Source organism: Pyxicephalus adspersus, chromosome 10 (genome assembly GCF_032062135.1).
Source record: "Pyxicephalus adspersus chromosome 10, UCB_Pads_2.0, whole genome shotgun sequence".
Lineage (NCBI taxonomy): Eukaryota > Metazoa > Chordata > Amphibia > Anura > Pyxicephalidae > Pyxicephalus > Pyxicephalus adspersus.
The window spans coordinates 22,570,343-22,593,679 of record NC_092867.1 but is presented as its reverse complement, the minus strand read 5'-3'; the positions used below and the strand labels follow the sequence as shown (position 1 = coordinate 22,593,679).

The 23,337-nt window shown below is 40.8% G+C and overlaps 1 protein-coding gene across 2 annotated transcripts; it reads right to left on the bottom strand.

Annotated features, from left to right (window-relative positions):
• Positions 1-13,555: 13,555 nt before the first annotated feature.
• Positions 13,556-23,120, bottom strand: CYP26C1 (cytochrome P450 family 26 subfamily C member 1). 2 transcript variants are annotated; one of them, XM_072424383.1, is made up of 7 exons: positions 22,797-23,120; positions 21,843-22,223; positions 20,524-20,748; positions 19,750-20,025; positions 17,238-17,393; positions 16,419-16,988; positions 13,556-14,247 (listed from the first exon to the last, which is right to left on the bottom strand). In XM_072424383.1, exons 2-7 carry the CDS (start codon positions 22,047-22,049, stop codon positions 13,876-13,878), a joined length of 1,806 nt encoding a protein of 601 aa, XP_072280484.1. In that variant the 5' UTR covers positions 22,050-22,223; positions 22,797-23,120; the 3' UTR covers positions 13,556-13,875. The 2 variants fall into 2 exon arrangements, with proteins under 2 accessions (XP_072280484.1, XP_072280483.1); XM_072424382.1 differs by lacking the exon at positions 22,797-23,120 and having other exon boundaries at positions 21,843-22,746.
• Between the last annotated feature and the right edge of the window lie 217 nt (positions 23,121-23,337).

Genomic DNA, 23,337 nt, shown 5'->3' with positions numbered 1-23,337 from the left:
ATGCCGAGGCAATACTGATCTCCTGACCACACACTGCACCTTATATACACAGGACCACCTACCTACCCCGCCCACCATACACCCCCTCCATGCCGGGGGCCAGCGGGGGGGGGAGGGGGTGTATAGAGGGAGGGGGTATACAGGGGGTAAATGGTGACTATAGGTATAGATGGGGGCCAATTGCGGCCAATCAGATGTGGGGTGTATGGGGGTTGTATAGGTGCTGGTACACACAGGGTTAAATGATAGACATATAGAAGGGGGTATTGCAGCCAATCAGGTATGAAGTATATAGGTGTGGGGGATTTAGATGGTGTGGGGTATTGGGGGGTGTATAGGGTATATGATAGACATATAGAAAGGGGGTATTGCAGCCAATCAGTGATTGGGGTGCCCCATAACCAATAGGAACGCTGCGTAATAACTGAAAGCCAATGAAAGTTATTATGTATAATAAACACCAACCAATGAGAGCGCTGATTGCACTGTTTGCTAGGTACAGGTAAGCGATCCCTGGTTTCCATCATTCACCTGGTTGCTGCTTTGCTATCCAGGAGCCCCATTCTTTGCCCGGTCTCTGGTCTATCCTCCGTCCCATCCAATGACTGGGCGGGTGAGATGGGGCACATTGGGGTGTCTGATGGCAGAGGTGCCAGGTGCTGGGATCATGCAGTCAGTGCGGGGCTGGATTTGGGTTCGGGGTGCTGGCAGGGAGTGTGGGGAGTTCTGTAACTTATGATGCAGTGCTGATCGCCGGTTCAAACTCCGGTCAGAGAGGGAAAGCGAGGTTATAGCATGGCAAGGTAACACCGAGTGATGGGGAGCACGGAGTGTGCCAGGCACAGGAAGCAGTGTGATCACTGCCAGGGAAAGCCTGACTAGTGGTGGGGTGTGCAAGGATCCCAAAACGTTTAGTAACTGCTGGGGGTCTCTGCCTTTACAAAGCCCCCCCCCCCTCACTTTGCCCCTGCAGGTGGAAGGTTCTTGGGGCACTTTTTTTTGCCCACATGGACATGGTGATGGTGTCTCTCTATCCATCAGCTACAGGTGCAGTAGGAACACACACAGAGGGTCCCCTGTTGAACTAAAAACCCCAGCCCTATCTTGGGGTAAACATTTAGACATTAAGCAATGAAGCATCTGACCTGTGTGGTGTATCTCCAGACAAGTCATGTCGTCTTGTAGTATACACTACATATTCTATATAAGGGTTCTGCAGTTTGTATATAGGAAAGGCTGGAATTTGTAGTCCCACTGAATCCAGCAGCCTTGATAGACCTGTATCTCAGTGCCATGGCAAGCCCAATCGGTGCAGTCACATTGTTCATATATCATACAAAAAGATACAAAAATACAATGTATCAGCAGCAATACAACAGGTAGGTAGCAGTCATCAGTCCTAGGCAGAGCCCAAGGAGGGGTCCTTGTGATTTATAGCTGGGAGATATTAGGCCAGGTTGTCCTTTTTATCTGAGCCCAGGTAGATGCTTCATGGACATTTCTGATTGCATTGCAGCATTTTAATGAACACCGAGCACTCAATCACAGGTCTTGTTTGTGTTTCCATCCCAAGCAGCATAGCCCTGATATGTATGGTTTGCCCGATGGAGGACGACTACCTTCAATTGACCCCTGTGATTGGGCTGGGGTTAGGAATCCAGCTGCATGCTGCTCTCTCTGCAGGGTGTAAGAATAAGCCATGTGTATCTCAGTGGCAGCAATTTGGAATTCAGCACCCCTGCTGCTTCCTGATGAATGGGCCCATTTCATACCATGCCAGGTCCCCAGATTGCTGTTAGACCTTGGGTTGTCCCAGCAGTCATTGTTGTGTAAAGTGCCCCCTCTCAGACCTGGCTCCAGGTGGGGGCATTGTTCATAGGCTCAGGTATAAACATCTCAGGACAATGTATCTGGTTCCACCTTCAGAGAGCCTTGTTAAAAAGCAATTAAAATTCATCAGAGGAATAATGGAGACACTGGACACCTTGCACCCCATTAACCGCAGAGGTCATGTTTGGGCAAAACAAGCAGTCTTCTCGGTTCTATGTACATGCTTATATCCTTGCAATGGCTTCCTATTCACATGGTTTCACTAAAAACCCATTCAAGACCTGGATAATGGGTTTAGGTTTTGGTGAGAATGGGAAAAAGTTAGTGTTAATTATTTTTAAATTGTTGTTTGCGTTCATATTGGACAGATCCATCTCCTGGTAAAACTATCTACAGATGATAGATTTGCATCACCTGAGATTAATGGTAGTGATCATGTAGTTTTTTTAGTGTAACTAAACAGTACCAATGTGTGTCCAACCAATGATCTGCTGGTGTCTATAAAGCAGCAACAAGACTTGGGCTTCCAAGGCCACAAAATGTACCAAATATTGGGCGCAATGGCCACCAAGTCAACCAAAATAATCATGAGATTGGATTATTTGGTAGCCTTGTCTAGGGTGGGAGTTGGAACCCGTCCTAGGTTTTTATTGCCATGTCCTATTAAGGGAGATTTCTTTACATACCAGGTATACATTTCCCTTTTTGAGCTACTAGACTATTCCATCCTCATTTGGAAAACCCACCCCTCTTCCCGTGAGCTCATCAAGCCAGCAGTTGGGGGTAATTATCTCCAAAAAATGAACAACAATGTTCTAGCACCACAATAAAAAGTCAGAGTTCATGTTTATGGAGGCGGGAGACAGCAATCAACAGAATAGACCTGCAGGTATCATGGAAACAAGACCTCTATTCATGATGTAAAAGCACTCCATATCAATGCACTAGGTGTGACAGAATGACAACAGGATGGCAACTGTCAGGGTGAACCTTATTCATATGCCAGCCCTTAGCATTTTAAGCATATGTATATGTTTTCCTTTTTTTTATTAGCATGTAAAATGAATCTGATATTGGATGGCCATAGTCATGGAGATTGCTAATTGGTCACACTGTACCCCAAGGGGGTTTTTCTTCATGCAGCTGCTGTAGCTCCCTTCTTTGGAGTGAATTCCCATGCTATTCCCCTATAGGAGCACACAACAGTAAATCTGCCTTGTAGATACTTTACAGGGTAAACAATCCAGAGAAACTCAGGTGCCAGTCTACCAAAGGTCCAGGATGGATGGTATTCTTCCTCCTGGTATCAAAAACAGCATCAAAGACCCAGTGATGGGTTCAAAACGGCTTTGTGCTATTCCACAACTTACCCAAATTGGGGTTTGAGTTTTATTTTACTTACTTTTTCCTGACTTAAGTAAACATGATGGGCATGCACAAAAACCAATAGCAATTCAGGCAAGGGGACTTTAGAAATCTGCTCGTTAGGGCACCCTGGGTTTTTGGGGTTCAGGAGTGCTGCAGATATGGCTGAGGGTTACTCACACTCATAAGAGATGGGATACATTTCTATAATGTTTGGTTCATAAAGCTTACACCGTGGCTGTTCCGACGGGGCCACATGTGACTCTTTATAAATTTCAGAGACATAATTGGCCCATTTCCACCTGAATTCCCAGTTCCAGCTGCTGCAATTAAGTGATGGTGGCATCCTCTCCTGAAGGGCCTTTAATGTAGAATTTGTGCATATAAGGGCATTATGACATATATATGTCACTTATCATTGTAGTATTGAATCCTATATGTATATATATAGAATCCTGTCATTGCAGTATTGCATCCTCAGATTTATATTAGGCACCTATAGTATTATATATGAATATATTTATAGGTATCTATAGGTATAGTACAGTGGGACTGAATCCTCAGATTTATATGAGACACTTTTAGCATAATATAGTGTATATGTATGTGTGTAAATAAATATTTATATACTCTATAGGTATAGTACAGTAGGATTGGATCCTGTGTATACTGATAGTATAATCCTATTATTGTAGTATTGTATCCTCAGATTTCTATGAGACACTTATAGTATACTGTATATGTATGTATGTATATATATATATATATATATTCTATATGTATAGTACAGTAGGATTGGATCCTGTGTATACAGATAGTATAATCCTATTATTGTAGTATTGGATCCTCAGATTTCTATGAGACACTTATAGTATAGTGTATATGTATGTATGTATATATATATATATTCTATAGGTATAGTACAGTAGGATTGGATCCTGTGTATACTGATAGTATAATCCTATTATTGTAGTATTGGATCCTCAGATTTCTATGAGACACTTATAGTATAGTGTATATGTATGTATGTATATATATTTATATATTCTATAGGTATAGTACAGTAGGATTGGATCCTGTGTATACAGATAGTATAATCCTAATATTGTAGTATTGGATCCTCAGATTTCAATGAGAAACGTATAGTATAGTGTATATGTATGTATGTATATATATTTATATACTCTATAGGTATAGTACAGTAGGATTGGATCCTGTGTATACAGATAGTATAATCCTATCGTTGTAGTACTCGGTCCTCTGCATATAATTTAGAGGAATCCCATTCTTATTATTATTATTATTATTGTTGCATTGGAGACCACGAGGACCCTTTAAATGTCCAGCACGTGCAGCAGCTGTCATCCCGCTCGCACACGCCCCCTCATGACGTCACAGTGTGCCGCTGATTCTGTGCTCCTGTCTGGGCTGCGGGCCATGCTGACCCCCGGGGGCAGTTCCTCCATTCTCTCCCATTCCCAGGATCTGACCCCTGTGTGACCTACAACACGGACCGTGACATCTGAATGAACCCGGCCGGCCGAGTCTCCAAGTTCACTGGCTCATCATGCCATAACGAGCAGCGATAATTACCGCACGGAAAGCCGGGGAATATCACACGCCGAGGCATGAATGGGATCGTTAAAGACATCTTGGAAAAGGGTCAAAAAATGAGCGCCCTTTTCATAGCTCCATAAGAGAAGGAGAATTAATTGCTGGTAACAAGTTTTTGTTTTTTTTGGGTTGGCACATGCAGATGTCACCTGGCTGGCAGCCATGTAAAGACCCTTCTTGTACTGGGATGGCCATGCAATTAGTTGTGCCTTTCATTAGCCTGGCATCCATTGTAGGAAGGGGGGATCTGCTTTATGGGATCAGTATTTGGGGCTGGGGGTGACAATAGGGACAGGAGACTTCAGTAGCTGGACTAATTAAAGTTGGTTATTGACGCCTTCACCCTGCCGCCTGCTGAGCACAAAGATTCACCTTAAAGACGGGGTCAGAAGGGCACAAGCTCCTGGTTCATGGAGGGGTCAACCTGCTAACAACTGTTAACCTAGTTTGTGTACAACCAATTCCAGATCCTCCATCAATGGCGACACAATGACCATAGGTGATCCGCCAGCACCGCAGCCAGGGCTGACCGGGGGGATCACATACGTGCCTGCTGGTAAAACATCAAATCAGTTTTTTCTTTTTTCTCACAATCATAATGAAATCAAAATCAGTGTCAGATTTAAAGGTAAAAAGAGTAAAAAAAACAATCAAGATGTTTGGATGGTAGGATGCCAGCACTAGGTGCTCATGTCATAACATGCCAGCATTATATACCCATGGGGTGGTATGCCAGAATTAGGTACCCATGCAGAATGATGCCAGCCATTTATACCCATGGGGTGGTATGCCAGTGTTAGATACCCATGTGGAATGATGCCAGCACTATGTACCCCTGAGGTAGGATGCCAGCATTATATACCCATGGGGTGGTATGCCAGCATAGCCTGTGCAAAGCAGATATGTCAGAACAATATTGTGTGCAGCAATGTGTCACAGACTGGACAGAACAGAGATTGGCTACACATTAGGAAGAGTGACTAAGGCCGGTTTAGGGTTATTCAGCTGCAGCCACCAACTTGTGCATTTGCTCACTGCACCATTTACTTGCATCTACTGCCTAATGCATTGCAGTGCACAATTTTGTTTAAAAGCACCGGACACAATAAATGTTTCCATACTATATTATTATAGTTATATATATATATTTATATTACATTTGTTTTATCAAACATTAGCAGTTAGAGTGGATGATACTTGATTACACCAACAAGAAGAACAAGTATTGTGGGAACGCATGCAATGCTGCACAGAACCCTGCCTTAGGGCACATTTACTGCACAGCTACTTTAAATAACTTTTCCCTCTATATAATCTGGGCAGGTAAATCCTTATCTCCTAATCCTTCCTTCACCCCTCCTAAAGTAGTACGTTTGGCTGAATGGAGCACACCAGTTATATATTTATATATATTTATATATATCCTTTATATATTGTGTTCTTATTACCTATTCATTATTACTTTTCCTATAGTATATGTGTTTATTTTACTTTAGGCAATGCGCTATTATGTGTGTAACTTGGATCAGCACACATGATTTTTAGGGCTTTTTTAGTTATTGCCAGCATTAGCCTTAGCTAGCCCTAATAGCAAACCCTTAAAACTAATGGCAAGCACATAGCCAAGTCTTCCTAGACATAGCAGCAAGCTTTTCCTGAATACTAGTTAGCCCTATAGGCAAACATATACACAATTCTAAATAGCCCTAGCCACAAGTATTTACACAACCCCAACCACAAGCAGTTACCCAATTTTACCTAGCCCTACCAAGAAGCATTAATTCATGTCTATTTAGCTCTAGCATTAAACCCCCAACCCTAGCTATCTGTATCAGCAAGCATTTACCAAACCTATGCTTGCCCTAGGGATAGATTTTATTGTTAGGCAAGCAGGAGTAAGAGCTTGCCCCCAAAGCTAGCTATGGATGGGTAAATTAATTCTACTAGGTCTAACTAGTGTAGGTTAAGTGCTTGCCATTCTGTCTTTTTAGGGTTAAGTAAATGCTTGTGACTAGGGCTAGCTAGGGTTAGGTAGGTGTTGGCCATTTTGGCTAGATAGGGTTAGGTAAATGCTTGTGACTAGGGCTAGCTAGGGATGGGTAAGTGCCTGCCACTATGGCTAGCTAGGGTTAGGTAAGTGCTTGCCATTATGGCTAGCTAGGGTTGAGTATGTGCTTGTGACTAGGGCTAGCTAGGGTTGGGTTAGTGCTTACTATTATGGCTAGCTAGGGTTAGGTAAATGCTTGTGACTAGTGCTAGCTGGGGTTAGGTAAGTGCTTGCCATTATGGCTAGCTAGGGTTAGGTAAATGCTTGTGACTGGGGGCTAGCTAGGGTTGGATATGTGCTTGCCAATATGGTTAACTAGGGTTAGGTAAATGCTTGTGACTAGTGCTAGCTGGGGTTAAGTAAGTGCCTGCCATTATGGCTAGCTAGGGTTAGGTAAATGCTTGTTGCCAGGGCTAGCTGGGGTTAGTGTAGTAATTTATTATACAGTTCAACCCCCTACACTGGACCACTGTTTGGCGACCATTAAGTTCTGGGGGCCTTATTGCCCTTAATGGCAGTCCTGCCTGCACATACTTGCTTGCATTTCTTACACAACAATCTGACAAAAATTATGCACAAAGCCGCAGATCTCAAAGCAGGGGTGTGATGTAATAAATAAAGAGATTTCTAACTTTTCAAAGTGAATGCCCCCTGAGCTCAGTAAATTACATTAGGTTGTGTTTACTTCAATCAGCCAATTATGTGTCAGCACAAATCCTTTTTTTATAATTATTCTTACATGATTGAAGTGAACACAGATTCAACTCTTTAGTATAATTCACTCTGCATCCCTTTAACAAAAATCAAATCTTTTTAAATACATCTAAAGAGATCAGTTTGATGTAAATGATGTTATCAAGGTGACAATATTTGTCTAAATCAGCCTTTTCCTGACCTTATTATTATGGGGAAACCTTTAAAATAACTTTCAGGTCTTCAGGGAACCCCTGCTATAAATATTATATCCACAGACATGCCAGAATTGCCGCAAAAAGTGGAGATCGCAGTTGCAAATAAGTTTATAGTTGGTGATCGCCTCTCAGAAGTGACAATTAATGACAGTTTGTCAAATAAAAATTGTCAACTTTAGTTAAAGCGCACCTAAACTTAGAATTTTCACTTTACATAAAAAGGTTGACAACCCTTTATGTCATTGTTTTTATTTTTTTTTCAGTGCAACACCCTTTTTTTTTTTTTGAAAAAAAAGGATGCAGCACTGCCCCCTAATGAATGGGAGCCCGGAGCCTCCCGGGATACCTATGTCACACATCCCAGGAGGTTCTTGGGTGCTCCTTGTGCGCATGCTGGGATGACTGGAGACCCAATGGAAGAGACCTCCTGATCAATCGACTGCGCTGTGGGATTGAAGGTAAGTATATTTTTTTTGTTTTGGGGGACTTTTGAGTTTAGTTCCTCTTTATCGCTTTACAACAAAGCCGACTGAGCAATATCAAAAGCTCCCTCTAGTGGTCAGTCTACAGATCTGTTCAGTTATTACAGTAAACAAAATATGGATATAAAACCCAGCTCTGGACAAAACCTTTTAGGTTTCTGCCTTTGTTGGCAGTGGGGAAAGTTTAAAAACTCTGAGGTTTACTCAATTCATTTTGAACTGCTTGCTTTGCATAGAAAGCCCAAGAGATCCAGTGATGCCATTAAATATCATTTCATCATTATTATGAACAAGTTGATTGGAGTGGGTGGGTGCAGTGAACAAATAAGGAGAACTAAGTTCACCTTCTCTTCCACAGGTCCTCAGCCAACGTGAATGGCCAAGCCAGAATAATGTAGCTCCTGTGCATATGCAAAGGGTTTAATGCATTTCGTACTGAGGAATGCTGGTAATGTACACTGAGCTGCACATACAGAGAAAGAAGGTTGTAAGCAGGCAGGTAGGTTTGTTTTATTGCAGAAGATACCCAGCATGCATCTTTTGTAATAAAAGACCTAGCCCACTCAAAGTCTTAAGTTTATTTCCACTTTAAAGCTTTATAAAGAACTTTGCTAAATATGAATATAAACTGATGAGCACAAAACAATCATGATGAGGCTGCAGTAAAATCAATGACCTTTACTCAATGCCTCTCTGGCATATTCTTCTCCTAGGACTCCCCATGAGAAGGCCATAGGTGTCCCCAGCTGTAATCATTTCTAATACACAGGCTACATTTCGGATTGGATTTCAGTTTGCCCTTTGCACCTTTGTTACTGTTTTGTGCTTTTGTTTCAGCGGCTTATGTGAATGGGTAATTAGATGTAAAGTAATTAGGATTATAGTACATGGTTTCAAACAGCAATTTCTAAATCCCCCTTTTCAATGCACTGTGAGGCCTTTTCCCAGGGTGAAGCCATTCCTTTCAAATGGATAGGGATTAAGACCTCTACCTGGGGGAAGGGGATTCCTAAAATAATGACTATGGACCTTAAAGTCAGATTGTCTGCTGGGGTAATACAAAGTAACCCAACACTGTAAAAAAATGTAAAGTAACAAAGTAACATATACCTTTCTATTTAATATCCATCATATGGGTTAAGATGTACAAAAAATAGCAGAATGTGGAACAGAGCCCAACAACAAAAGCATTACAGGGCCCCAGGGATTTTTTTTTACCCTTTAGGCATTCAACATACCTATATTGTGTAGTGATAGCTAATCTGGTTCATATCAGATAAATGTGATTGAGGGATTCATCTATGTACATCTCATCCAACATCTCATCTCAAATTTGGCGATTCTGCAGCCAGGCTCAAATCCACCTGGCTATATAGACACCATAACTAGTAACTCACATCTGAAAAGTTATGCATATTGAATGGCCAGATGCTCTATCATATGGCTACTTGAATGGAACGAGAAGAGGTTGTCCAGTGTTTGCTAATACACTTCTTTTTGTGTGAATCAAGGGACTGTACAACCACAATTCCCAGGTTTGTTTTCTGTTTGTGCCAGATTTTGTAATGTAACCTGAAACTGTCCAAGAGTCCAATACATTGAATTAAATGTAAATCTAATGAAAACTAGGGCACTACTGATTAACACACAACCATGAAAAGCTTGTTTTTGATGATTGATCACAGGGTGGGTGATCATGGCGGAGAATGGTGGGCCTTTCTTTGCACTGACATTGGTTCTTCCAATGGATGTATAAAAAAGATCTCTGCTGGAATCTATATGATATTGAGTGTGGCATGGTTGCAATCCAGGTAAAGATTAGATGGATATAATAAATGTTTAACTGACCAACCATGCATACATTTACCAATGCATGACCACCCTTACGGATCTCAGTTTATGGTAATTCATCTCAACCCAGATAAGAGTGGCTCAGTTAATTAATGAACTTAGTAGTGAAAAATGTACAGAATTTATTGTCCGTTGGGGTGTTCTAGACATGCAGAATGCATATGAAGAGCTAATTTTCATATGTCTCTGGATTTGACCTTTTAAACTGGTGTTACATACAGGTAAAGTGAGATAAATGCCTCATGCCTTCCTTTGCATGCTCTCTAGGATACACGCAGGGGGTCCCTATCATTTTGTCCCATTTGCTTATCTCTCATCCAGGCAATGAACAAACACATCAAGTCCATCCTCACAGTTTATAATTATGGTAATTTGGATTTACAAAGCATTTACATTAAAGTGATTATGTCCCATGTGAGACAAATTGACCCCACCTAGAGGGGGAGCAACCAAGCACCTCCATGATGGAGCAAACATTTCATTTCGATGGTCTATAGTTTTGGATTATTCGGTTAGGGTGCAGAAACATTTTCACAATTTTGTCAGCCATGATAATATGGATGATGTAAATATGGGCCTTTAATTGCAGTGTCACCAATACAACATTTCTTATATATTAATTTATCAGCTTGATATATACAAATGGCTAACATATGGCAGGCCAAAATAGTCAAAAAACAAATGAACTATGTTGGGGCACCACTGTACACATTCTGGATTTTTGTCCATGAGGAGCTTTATCTTGGGTGACAATCATCTAGTCTTTGTACATTGCTTTAGCCTCTCCCCAAGTTTTTAACATGGGGGAACCCCTTGAAAATGTCAGGACTTCAGAGAACCCTGGCTATAATTAATTCACACCCCTTGTACTGGCCAGTGGGAAACATGTTTGCCTTACAGATAGCCAAATAGATCATTGGTGTCAGTGGTAACCGGCCGGAGGGGCAGCACTTACTCAAGGAACCTCTAGCAACCTCATTTGAAACCCAGGACGAGAATGTCTGCATCAGACTGATTTTCCAAGCGCTAATCAATAGGAAGTCTCAAAACACTGCACTCACATGCATATTATTCTGTCCTTGTTTTTTTTTTTATTGAGAGTGTTTGGAATTCTGATAAGATGTTTAACTTGATTCTTTCAATCAGATCTTGAAATGTACTTTCAGTCAATATAAAACAACATGCCTAATCTATCCAGGTCCCACAAATCGGTCACTTGATGATGATGATGATGATGATGATCGGTCGCCTGCTGATTTCCCTTTAGATCCTGATAGATCGGAAAGGAAAATCATCCTGTGTGTGCTAAGCCATAAGTGACCCCTAGAAGACCGCATAATCTACCACACAAGCTGACCTAAAGCTGATTTAATTAAAAGGTAATGAGTAAACATGCACACATACTTACAAAAGGGCAACATTTACTGTTCGGTAGTGAACTTTAAATCAACTTTAAATCAACCCTAATGGGGTGGATATACTAAAGGAGTTGAAGCTGTTCACTTAGCACAATGAGTGTTCAATTAACAAAATCAATAATCACACTCAAGGTGATCCAATGTTCACTTTGCCTACCCATCATATAGAGAAAATAAAAAGATATTATTGGTTGATTGAACCCAACAATATCTATTCCTTTAGTAAATCAACACAACAACCACTGTTGATGAATTGGATGTATTGTGCTGAATTGGAAATATTGAACATAAAATGTTATTTACCCTTAAGGGCAAGTCTGATAAGCAGAGTCATTGGATGGTTTCTTTTAGCTATAGGGCACTTATATGGTAAGTTTTCCCTGCCATAGTCCTTATCAGTTTAGAGATTAGAATGCTTCCTCTCACCTTGCATGGTTCCTCTAAATACCTTCTCCAAAATATAAACTGGATACAAATCCAATCTGGGGTGCTCAGCTGGAAGCTCAGTGGCAAATATCTCTCCTATTGAGTCCCTGTGGAATGTAAGAAACTGTAAGTTGGTTTAACACACACAGATTAGAACTGATGAAACAATTTGGAAGGCTGCATGTTTTCAACATTACAGGGAGCTCAGTTGAATGTGGCCAAATACTAAGGCTAGGTACACACGTACAATGGTTTTCATCCAATAATCGGCTCAGGACTGATATCGGGCGAGAATCTTGTGTGTGTGTGTACAGTGCACGTTGTCCATTATCCGAATGACCATCCTGGCGGATCAATGGATGATGAAGACTCCTAATGGAAGTAAAGGGGGAGAGGGCGCAGCGGGGTGCTGCTCAATCGTTCTCTCTGTCCCCTCTCCATGGAGCAAAACATTGATGTTTGTACAGCCCTCGTTCATGCATCGTTTAGTTGTTAGTTGTTGGAAAAGATCGTAAAAGATCCATTCCAACGACAATTATTGCACATGTGTACATAGCCTAATAGATACTCCAGATCTACCAAAATGAAAAGATTAATTCTGGATAAAGTGACTCTCAGGCATACTAAAAAGCACCTAAAATGCTACAAATGACTTACAATAATACTGACAAGCACTTTATCTTATCTTCAAGTAAAACTTTCTTTCCACTGAAATAAAATAATGTCCTGCAACCTAATTACAATTGCTTCTACACATGCAGATTTCTCTTAGTCCTTTTTCAATGACCCACAAATACTTGTTGATCCTAACAATTAGGTTGCTGCCTGTGATGAGGTGGCAATGATGCTGCACTGCTTCTGAAGTCAGAGCCACTATCAAATGGACTGGTGAACTACAGTGGGACGAGAAGAGGTTGCAGAGGGAAGGCTATCAGCATTGTTATTGATGGGTCACAAGTCCATAGCTTGTCAGTTAGCTTTTGTACACACCCGAGTCCTGCCCAGTTGGCAGTACTGCCTAGGTCGCTGAATCCCTCCCATTGTGAACTGCAGTGTCTGGGAGGGGAGCATATGTGCAGTAAGAGCTAGAAAAGAAACCTGCACTGCTGTACTGTTCCAGCAGCCTACATACTGTAGAGTGCAGGGGTCATGTGATGGATTGCATGATTTTATTTTTTTTAATATGATATTTAAAATGCCAGAGATCCTCATAGTTATTGGCATTCCCATTGGTCCTGGTATCTTAATAATGCCTATTATAAAGTGCATGCACAGGACCCCTGGGACCTTTACAATACAGACCATGCTAATATAAAAACCAGCAACCATAGGCATGATTTCCGTACATGTATTTTTGACTAGCATTCTACTGTAAGTGCAACTGCAGTTTGATGAGTCGGGGCCTCTGTTTTATAATCAGTATGTCATATCTAAAAAAAATACTGCAAGCACAGAAACAAGTCTTAACATATCCAATGTTCAAACTCAGTGTGACTTCTTGTGTGAACTGACAACACTGTGCCTCTTCTGTATAAAAATCCCAAATAGTGTTGTCAGCCATATATATATATATATATATTTATATATAGAGATAGTATACACACACATATATTTGTTTTTTTTTTTGTTTCCACCTACTTATAATGTTACCATTATTTCACAGGTTGTATAAAAGATTGATAAAAAGGTTAATGATTTATTATGGGGCTATTTCCCTATAATGGAAAATAAAATACACAATCCAAATTGTCTTTTTATATATAACTCATTATTACCCATATATCCTTGAATATCTAGCTGACATATAAATATGACATTATAAATAATAGAATCTCTCTTTTGCTACATTACAGATAGTACAGACACCCTGCTTGGGAATCTTCAATAAAATAATTTAAGTGTTAGAAGCATTCCTGGACTTTGTTAGGTGATCATAAACTTTCTGATGTTGTGGTATTGTCACTGGAATGTAAAAACCGGAAGAAGAGCTGAAGTCCGTCTACGGGGTGTACTATTGGCACAGTCTGCATTTTCGGGAAACTGGGGGTGGCCAGCTCCCAATGGGCAGTGCCAACCAGCTCAATGGCAAGAATCTTCAGTATGACTTGTGCCAATTCTTTGCCGATGCAACTTCGAACCCCACCTCCAAAGGGAATGTAGTTAAATCTGCTGGCTTTGCTTTCATCTCTTTCTGCGCTGAAACGGTCAGGGTCGAAGGAGTCAGAATTTTGATAAATTGCAGCAGTTTCATGGGTGTCTCGAATGCTGTACATGACGCTCCAGCCTTTAGGAATCTGGTAGCCCTGGGAGGGAGAAAAACAAAATATTGATTAAAAAACAAAATCACACATAAGCCGTAAACATAACTAGATACTATTAATCCAAAAAAATAATACAAAAATAATATTGTAGGTAGTACAAAAAACAAAAATACCATGTATAGTATAAAAAAGTATATAGGAATTGGTAAATAGTAATAAAAAAAGAAGTGAAACAAAGAAAAACATATATTCCAAGACAATTAATAATTCTGGATATGACCATCCTCCAGTCAGTGATAATGAAGCTGTTTTTCTCTATGGTAATAGTCTGATTGCTTTGGAATGGAGATGAATGGCTACAAGGGTTCCTTACTTTGAAATTCATTTTCCTTTCAGCCAATAGGGGGAGACACAGGAACAGACTTCTGTACAAAGCAAGGGATTCCTTGAAATGTTAAGAAGTCTTCCACCTCCTGACCCAGATAATTAAAGCTGAAGTCTTGACTTTTATCATTGTTGAACTTTAATTATTCCTTGGAGGTAAAGAGCAAGAATCCGGCTTTAACAGTGCAGATGGGTGGCTGGTCTGCTCAGCTACTGCTGATAGCTACTGAATGGAGACTATTAAAGAATAAATGATACTATAAAGTTAAAATCAGTGATGGATTCATTAATTATTGATGATTTGCTAGAATTTATATATATTATATATAATATTTATATAATACCATTATATACCTTTACATAAAACTCTTCCATACTCTAATATGGTACAGACTCACACACTCCAAATAGTTTTGGATCACATGAAACATTAAGTCTATAAAGGATTACCCCATACAACTCACACAGCTCATGCTCCATACAATATGAATGTGTATAAGATGCTTCAGAGGTACCCATCATTGAGCATCCGCACTTTTTTTAAGAGAATACTCCATGGGGTATCAATCACATTCAGTTCACCTGAGATATTCTCCATACAGCACAAGCACATTTTGAGCTCATACAAAACTTTTCAGAGCACCAGGTTATATTTAGCTTATATAACATATGCTTATACTCTATAAAGTATAAGCTCATACAAAACATGTCCCTTAGAATGTCAGCTCATACAAAGCACACCTCAAAGAGCATCAACTCATATTCAGCTTTTACTAGATGTGCTCCATAGAGCTCCAACTCATAATTAGCTCATCAATTAAATGTTCACAGAACTCCAGCTCAGGCAAGCTCACCACTCTCCCTGTGTAATCATCAGAACTCCATTTAATCTTGGGTCCCATGCTCTGTTTACATAGGGGGGCACCCGTCACACTGACAGTGGAGTGCCCCTTGATTATTCAGAGAGGTCGGCACTCTCCCAGTGTAATCTGGACATTGTAGACCATGGTTGGGTGACGCAGAGGCCGCTTGGTACCCTAGGTGGGCGAATCTTCTGCCTGGTTTTGCATATAAAATATGCTGTAGAGTTTTAGGTCATAATCAGCTCACACAATTCATGCTCCTATTGTATACTTATTGCATACAAAACTCTCTTTTAGACCTCCTGTTCGATCCATAATACATGCTCCATGGACATGCTCTGTAGAGTTCCAGATCATACTCATTTCATACAAGACCTGTTCTATATACTATCAGCTCCAGAGACAGGCAACAAAAATGGTGAAAGGTCTGAAGACTAAAATAAATCAGAAGCTGCAGGAACTTTATATATACAGTGTGGATGAAAGATGGGAAAGGGGAACATGATGGAAACCTTTAAATACATGAAGGGTGTGAGTAAGGGTCAGGGGGGCAATATTTTACTAGAAAGCTAAGATAAAGAACAAAAGCATGTCCTCAAACTAGAAGGAACATTCATAACTAACTTTGGAAAGCATTAAATATTTCGAAGAGATGTTAAAGTTTGGGGTAAACCTTTAGCATAGTAGGAAGTCAGTCAAGATTCAGTATATTTAAACATTCTGCATAATAATCACAGATCTTTACTCTTAAGAGGCAGGTTTGATGTTTGGTCACTTTTGCCATCACACTTCTACGTTTTTTTGTTCCAATAACGTCAGATACGTATCACAAACCAGGTTTACACTGCCCATGTAGCATATTGAAGTCGCACTGATTACACTTACACCTATGGTGTCAGGCTTTCTATAGAATGAATCCCCAATGAGCCCACTCAGCCACCCACCAAGGAATAGCACCTTACTTACATCCAACTCAAATGTCTGCAGAGCAGTTCTGTAGCCTCCGGACACCGGAGGAAGGAGACGCAACACCTCCTTCACCACACAGTCCAGGTAGTGGAGTCTCTTTATTTTCTCCAGACTAAGGTTAAGCTGACATGTACACTCATTTCTCCATCCCTCACACCTTTCTGGTAATGTGGGAGCATTTGAGAGGTATAAAGATGTATCCGGCTCATGTGGTGCACCATTGCATGGGTGCTGGCGATGCAAGCCATCTTGACATCTCCTGGTCACAGAACATGTATGTTCACTTTCATTCCTCTCCATTGTCGTGGTCTTCTCCCATAATTCCTTGGCTTGCCCTGGCAGAGTAAAGGAATGACACCCTGCAGTTGCACAGTTCTCATGCATGGTATTATTATTAGGGCTGTCTGGAGAGTGAAGACACTGGCACTGTTTGCTTAACCCATGTGATGCCAGTTCTTGCCTCAGTTTCTGTATGGCAGATGGGTGTTTAAGTAAGAGCAGGATGAGGGAGGTACTGGCACTGGCAGTTGTGAAGAAGGCAGCAAACATAAGTTCAATAGCAGATTCCTATGTGACAAGAGACAGAATTGATAAACATGTTGTTACACATATGTTCACATAAATCCACAGTCATTAAAGCCATTCACTTCCTCCCCAGCTTGAGCAAAGTACGATGCAAGTAAATGCAAGAACTAACAGGACTGGGAGGAGAACGCAAATTTAATTCATCATTTGTTAAAACCCACTGGGGCTGGTGGGCCAAGTGTGTGTGGGTACTGGGTCTGGGTGCCTAGTGCTAGGTCAATGGTCTGATACCTTTAACTCCTGCATATTCAATTCCTTGCCGTTCTCCTTGGCACTGTCTATCAGATAATCCAGAGCATCTTCACACACTTCGGGGTCTCTCTTTGTGATTTTATCTTTGATGGCTTCTTCCATGCACTTGTGTATTGTATTACGTGCATTTATACCCTGTGAAGAAACCAAACAACAAAAAACATAGAATATATAAATTAACAAAAAGTAGAGGAAGACATTTTCCAAGTGCTCTCATAAGAATACTTATCATTACAATGTTTAATGTTGGAGAAAGATGATCACCAGGCAAAAAAATCTAAATGCTGAGCTACATACATGAACTCTACCTGCTGAGGAATTTTTAATTTGTTAATTCAACCTTATGATCCAGGCAACCCTACACATACTGACCTCATTGCTTAACAACAGCAAAGAAAATATAGCTTGGCCTTAAACCCACCCTAGACTGCTCATTGGCCAGTGAAAGAGAAGAAGCAGTACAGGGATGACTAAAGAAGTCATCCCTGTACTCCCCTTCATTTCAAGCATGTTCACAGTGATAGCCTTATAGAATGGTACAAATGGAACCCCAGCTGATTAACAACACAGAGGCTCCCACTCTGAGTTCTGCTGTGCACGATTGCAGGAAGCTTATTAAAGTAGATATAAAACTTTGCTGACTGCATTTAAAACACATAAAACTGCTTTAATAGGAACTGTTGACAACAGCAATTTTGTGCAGTGATTTCTATAACCAATCACAAACTATACATTGGGCATAAATAGCTTGGCATTGATGCGACATATTACAGACCCCATACATCAGGTAGTAGCAGATTGGCTTAGGATATTTGGGGGGGTCCCGGCTTTGCTCTTTGATAGTTGACTGACAGGTCTTCAACAGCCAAAGTGCCAAGCATGGTTACAAATACCAGGGAGGGAGTCATTAGGAGTCTGCCTGGAGCAGCTCTTTGTCTATCACTCAGCTGGACTGTTCTTTGCAAGACAATGTGGTTCCTATTCTGAGTCCCTCCGTGTGTTTTCTCTCCCAGTGCTGATCTTACTGAACAATTACATTGCACGCCTATTTACTAAACGAGCTGCTGGAGAAGACCTAGTACTGCCTATTCTGGATACTTGACTTACTAGGGGCACTCCGCCTGCCCCATTCAGCCTGTGATTTATAGACCCATGCAGCCTGCTTGCTCCAACCGTGTTTAATGTCCATAAATTATTTTTTTACAATGCTAAGTGCCGACCAGTACATAGGGCCCCATTCATGGGGCATCAGCGGCAGCTTGTGGGCAAATGACATTTATGATAAGTCTGTATACAGAGTGTGTGGAGGGTCACCTACCATGAAGGATGGGCTGTTTACAAGTCATTATAATGAAATGTACACTCTATATACAAACCATATCCACTAACATAAATAGGGATTTACAATCTTTACACAAAAATTGGGTGACTATTCATTACCCAATCATATGAGAAGCAAGCTCCTGTTTATTAAATTCATCTGTATAGGATTGGACAATTAAAATAAATATTCATACAATTTAATGTGTGAAGAGTCTTAATTTCTTTAGTAATGGAAATGCACAATTTTTTTAAGTATATAGGTGAATGTACAAGTAGCAGTACATACAGTGAGATCCATCTATTTATTTCACATGTACAAGTAGCTCAGTGTGGTCATCCATCAGTTAATTATATATTGCAGTAGAAAAAAAAAATAAAAAAAAAGATACAATATAATACACAATATTATCAAACAGCAAACAATAAAATAGCTGCAGGAATTGTGAGGCTTAATAAATAAATAAATAAATAAATTATTAATTACCTATAGCAACCAATTGTCACCTTTAATTGCTTCTGATGTTCTTTACTAAAATGTAAAATGTGACCTGTATTTCTGCACTTCACACCATCACTATCCTATGCATTTTCTTGTAACAGTTACTTGAAGTGCAAACAATCCCACAATGAATATTTAGAGTCCAACAGATGGATAGAGGGAAAGAGCAGATGAGAAATGCTGGATATGAGAACACTTTTGGAAGTATGATATGTGATTAATTAAATTAGAAAATTTGGATTTAAATTAGAAAAAAGTTACAAAATGATGTTTCCTGCAATCAATCAGCTTTTATTTCCATGTGTCCTGGAAGATCTGGTTGCTGAGAGTCAAACAATATTTGCTGTCTGCACTGTTACATTTGTTTATCAGATACAAAAAACATAATTTAATATACTTTGTTAGTGGCCAGATAACAAGAAGAAAGGCAGGAATATAGATGGGTCAGTTTAAGAAGGATCTAAACACCTTGAGACCTAACTTGATTGTGAAGTGCAATAGATCCTAGCAATTTTAATTCTTCATATAAGAGGTGAAATCTAAATGGATACATGGATGCCCTAATTTTACCCCACATCACTTTATCATGTCGATATTTATCATGTCGATATCAGTGTAAGATGCATTGGATCAGTGTGAAAGGAACACATTTAATAGAGAAGGACATACCTTGCGCAGCCCACTGAATGGAATGTCCAGGGGCAGAGAGAAGAGGTTCTCCACCAGCTGCTCAAACACCCTGGCCAGCTCTTTGTATTGCTTCTCCCCCAGGGTGAGTCCCAGCAAGATTCGAGCAGCAATCCGGAAAGTCAGGGCTTTAGCAGAGGGGAACATGGAGATGGCTCCGACCTCTTTGCACCAGCCCTGGAGCTCCATGCTCACAGCCTCCTGGATTCGGGGGATGTAGCTCTCTAATGCCTGGTGACTGAACACCTTGGCCATAACCTGGGAAGGAAAGTGATGGACCATTAATAGACTGCCTGCAGAAGACAGATCATACCCTGCCAGCCTGACTTCTGTCCATTGTATGGCACCTTGTAGGACCTTATGGAGAGCCTTAGGTACCAATACACCCATTAAATCTCCAGATAATGGATTAAAACTTCGAAGCTCTGTGCTGAAAATCTACCCTGATAAAGAGCTACAAAACCCTATAACATAGTAAATATAAGACAAGAAAAAAAGTGCAATATATAAAAAACAGACATAGGAAGTGAGAGAGATGTGCCAAAACCAAACGATATAAATTCAGCGTATTGCTTACTTTTTATTAAACTGCTACTACATAATATAAATGCATTCATACTAAATAAAATAAATACATTCATAGTACATAATATAAAATCATGTAGTGAATAGTCAGCAGACTATAGAGGAATGCCATGCGACAATACCTGTGAATAAACCAGGCGCAATGTGCGCACAGAGCCCAGGTGTACTTACTTTCCTCTTGTGTCTATGCAGTTCTCCGATGGAGTTGACCAGAGTATTGGAGCCCAGGATGATCTGGGTGCTCTGGGGCCACTGGGCACTAACCAGGTGATGTTCTCCTAGAAGGATTTTTCGGATGTTCTCAGCGCCAGTCACACGGATCAGAGGTTTTCCCAGGAGATGAGTTTTAAAAATGTTTCCATATTTCTCCCTCCTGGAGCTGTGGAAGTCTGAACCCTGGGATGGTGAATATAATGCATTGTCAGGTAAGAAGAAACCTCAACAATCTCCCATCTTCTATGTCACCTTATCTGTCCAGGAGATGACAGATGGCACCTTGCACACAAACTAAATGGGGAAATAACCAGCACATGTCCAAGCGCGCCTCTGTGAAATGCTGGCATTTGTAGTTCCCTACTAATAGAAGGCCTCCAAGTTGTTTATATTTCTTTTATGGAATATAGATTAAAGCGCAAGTCAGCCGACATCTCTGATAAAGATCAGCATGATATACAAGGCAGGAAGATTTGTGGCATTTTCCCAAAACTCTGGTTGCGCATGAAAATCATGCTCCAAAAGGTCGGGTGGTATTACAAGAATCTGCAATACCAACAAGGTCTGGAGGTGCATCTCCAAAACTCGGGTGGCACAAGATTCTGCAAAGCAAACAAACTCTGGAGGTACATCTCCAAAACCAGGGTAGTAAGAGGTTCTGCAAAACAAGCAGGCTCTGGAGGTACATCTCCAAACTTCGGTGGCATATTAGAAGAATTTGCAAAACCAGCAATCTCTAGAGATGCATATCCAAAACTGGGGTGGCACCAGGTTCTGCATAGCAAGCAATCTCTAGAGATGCATATCCAAAACTCGGGTGGTAGCAGGTTCTGCATAGCAACCAATCTCTGGAGGTGCATCTCCAAACCTGGGGTGGCACCATGTTCTGCATAGCAAGTAATCTCTAGAGATGCATCTCCAAAACTCGGGTGGTACCAGGTTCTGCATAGCAATCAATCTCTGGAGGTGCATCTCCAAACCTGGGGTGGCACCATGTTCTGCATAGCAAATCCTGGAGTTTCATCTCCAAAGCTTGGATGCCACCTAATTCTGCATAGCAAGCAATCTCTGGAGGTGCATCTGCAAACTTTGGGTGGCATTACAAGAATTTATAAAACCAGCACTCCCTAGAGATGCATCTCCAAACTTCGGGTGGCAACACAATAATCTACATAACTAAGCTTAGAAGACTTGTGGTTCCTTACTAACTAAAAGTTGGTATGTCACTTAATTAAGGGCAACACAAGAAAACATTAAGAATACAAATCGGTTCTCACCTGCACAAGCCAGTGTAGAGTTTCTCCAAAAAAAGGCCATCCCATGGAACCTTTAGGAAGAGGCAGCTTGTTAGCCTTGTCCCTGGTGCTGTGCCATCTGAAGGACCAAAGCTGGTGTGACACAGCCAGTAGAAAAGCCAAGGACAAGACCGAGGTGATGGCAGTTTCCAAAAATGACATGTAATTGAGGTCTGTAGTCAGAAACATGTTGTGCGCTCCTGTGAGTGCGAAGCTTCAGCTTGTGGATGTTGTGGAATTAGTGTCACCTCCAACTGTACAATGATTAGTTGTGGAGGAGCCGGGCAAGCCTCAGTCACTCTGAGCTTTAATTGACAGTGGGAGGAGGATCTACACTTCGAGATGCTGAGCACTTTGATTAGTCTATGGAGAAATCCCAAAGCATGCAATAAAGAACACAAACATGTCTTATAAATATGGACAAATTCATACTCACTTCTTATTCAATAAATGTTAGAAAAAAATAATAAAAGTTCAGTAGGTGATCTATTTAAGTGACCCCCTCCCAAAATGAGTTATATTTAGTCTAGGAAGAAATAAATAGTGAGGACTTAGAGCAAAGCTATGATGATTATAAGGGCTAAAATTGCAGCTTTCATGTTTTTATTATATATTTGGCATGCTATGGAAAGTGATATATTTAGTCTCCGACAAAAAAAGATGAGAAGATTTATTCTTGAAAGATAAAGGGGGGTAGCTGCAGGCTATATAGTGCAATTTCCACTTTAATAAACACCCTGCTGTTTCCTTAATACTCCCTAGGAAAGAAGAGACTATAGGTAATAATCCAGAAGGGGAAAATGTATTTAAGACAATAAATGACTATGCATTCCTCTTTGGAACTTCCTAAAGTTTCCTAACAGGTGTTTTTACAAAAAAAAAAAAAAAAAAAAAGCTTCTTATTTCAGGGTGAGGATGAGAAAAGGGAGTACTCACCACACATAGATCTCACCAAGGCTGCTCCAGCACAATGATTGATGTCCTCAATGGGCTTCCTAGTTCATCACTGCATAGCATAGAGCTGAGCCTGCCTCTTGGGCAGATTTATATACATATTGGCTTAATATACGTTCCACCTTCAGGGGGTGACGTGCTTTTTCTGCATAGCTAAGTAGCTGGGGAAAGGGCTAGGATTGGGCACTGGGGTAGGTGATGGTATTGATTGAAGGAATGTAAGGACTTGCATGGGAAGCTCAGAGGAACACACAAACACAAGCTGCATGTGGAGGGCAGTGGGGGGCCAACAGCTATGTGGGTAACTACAAGTTCCAGCCTGCTTGACTGTAGCCTCTACTACAAGTCCCAGCTTGCCAGATTGTAGCCTACACTACAAATCCCAGCCTGCCCGATTGTAGTATACACTACAAATCCCAGCTTGCCTAATTGCCTGATTGTAGCCTCCACTACAAGTTCCATCCTACCTAATTGTAGCTTGCACTACAAATCCCAGCCTGCCTGATTGTAGCCTCCACTACAA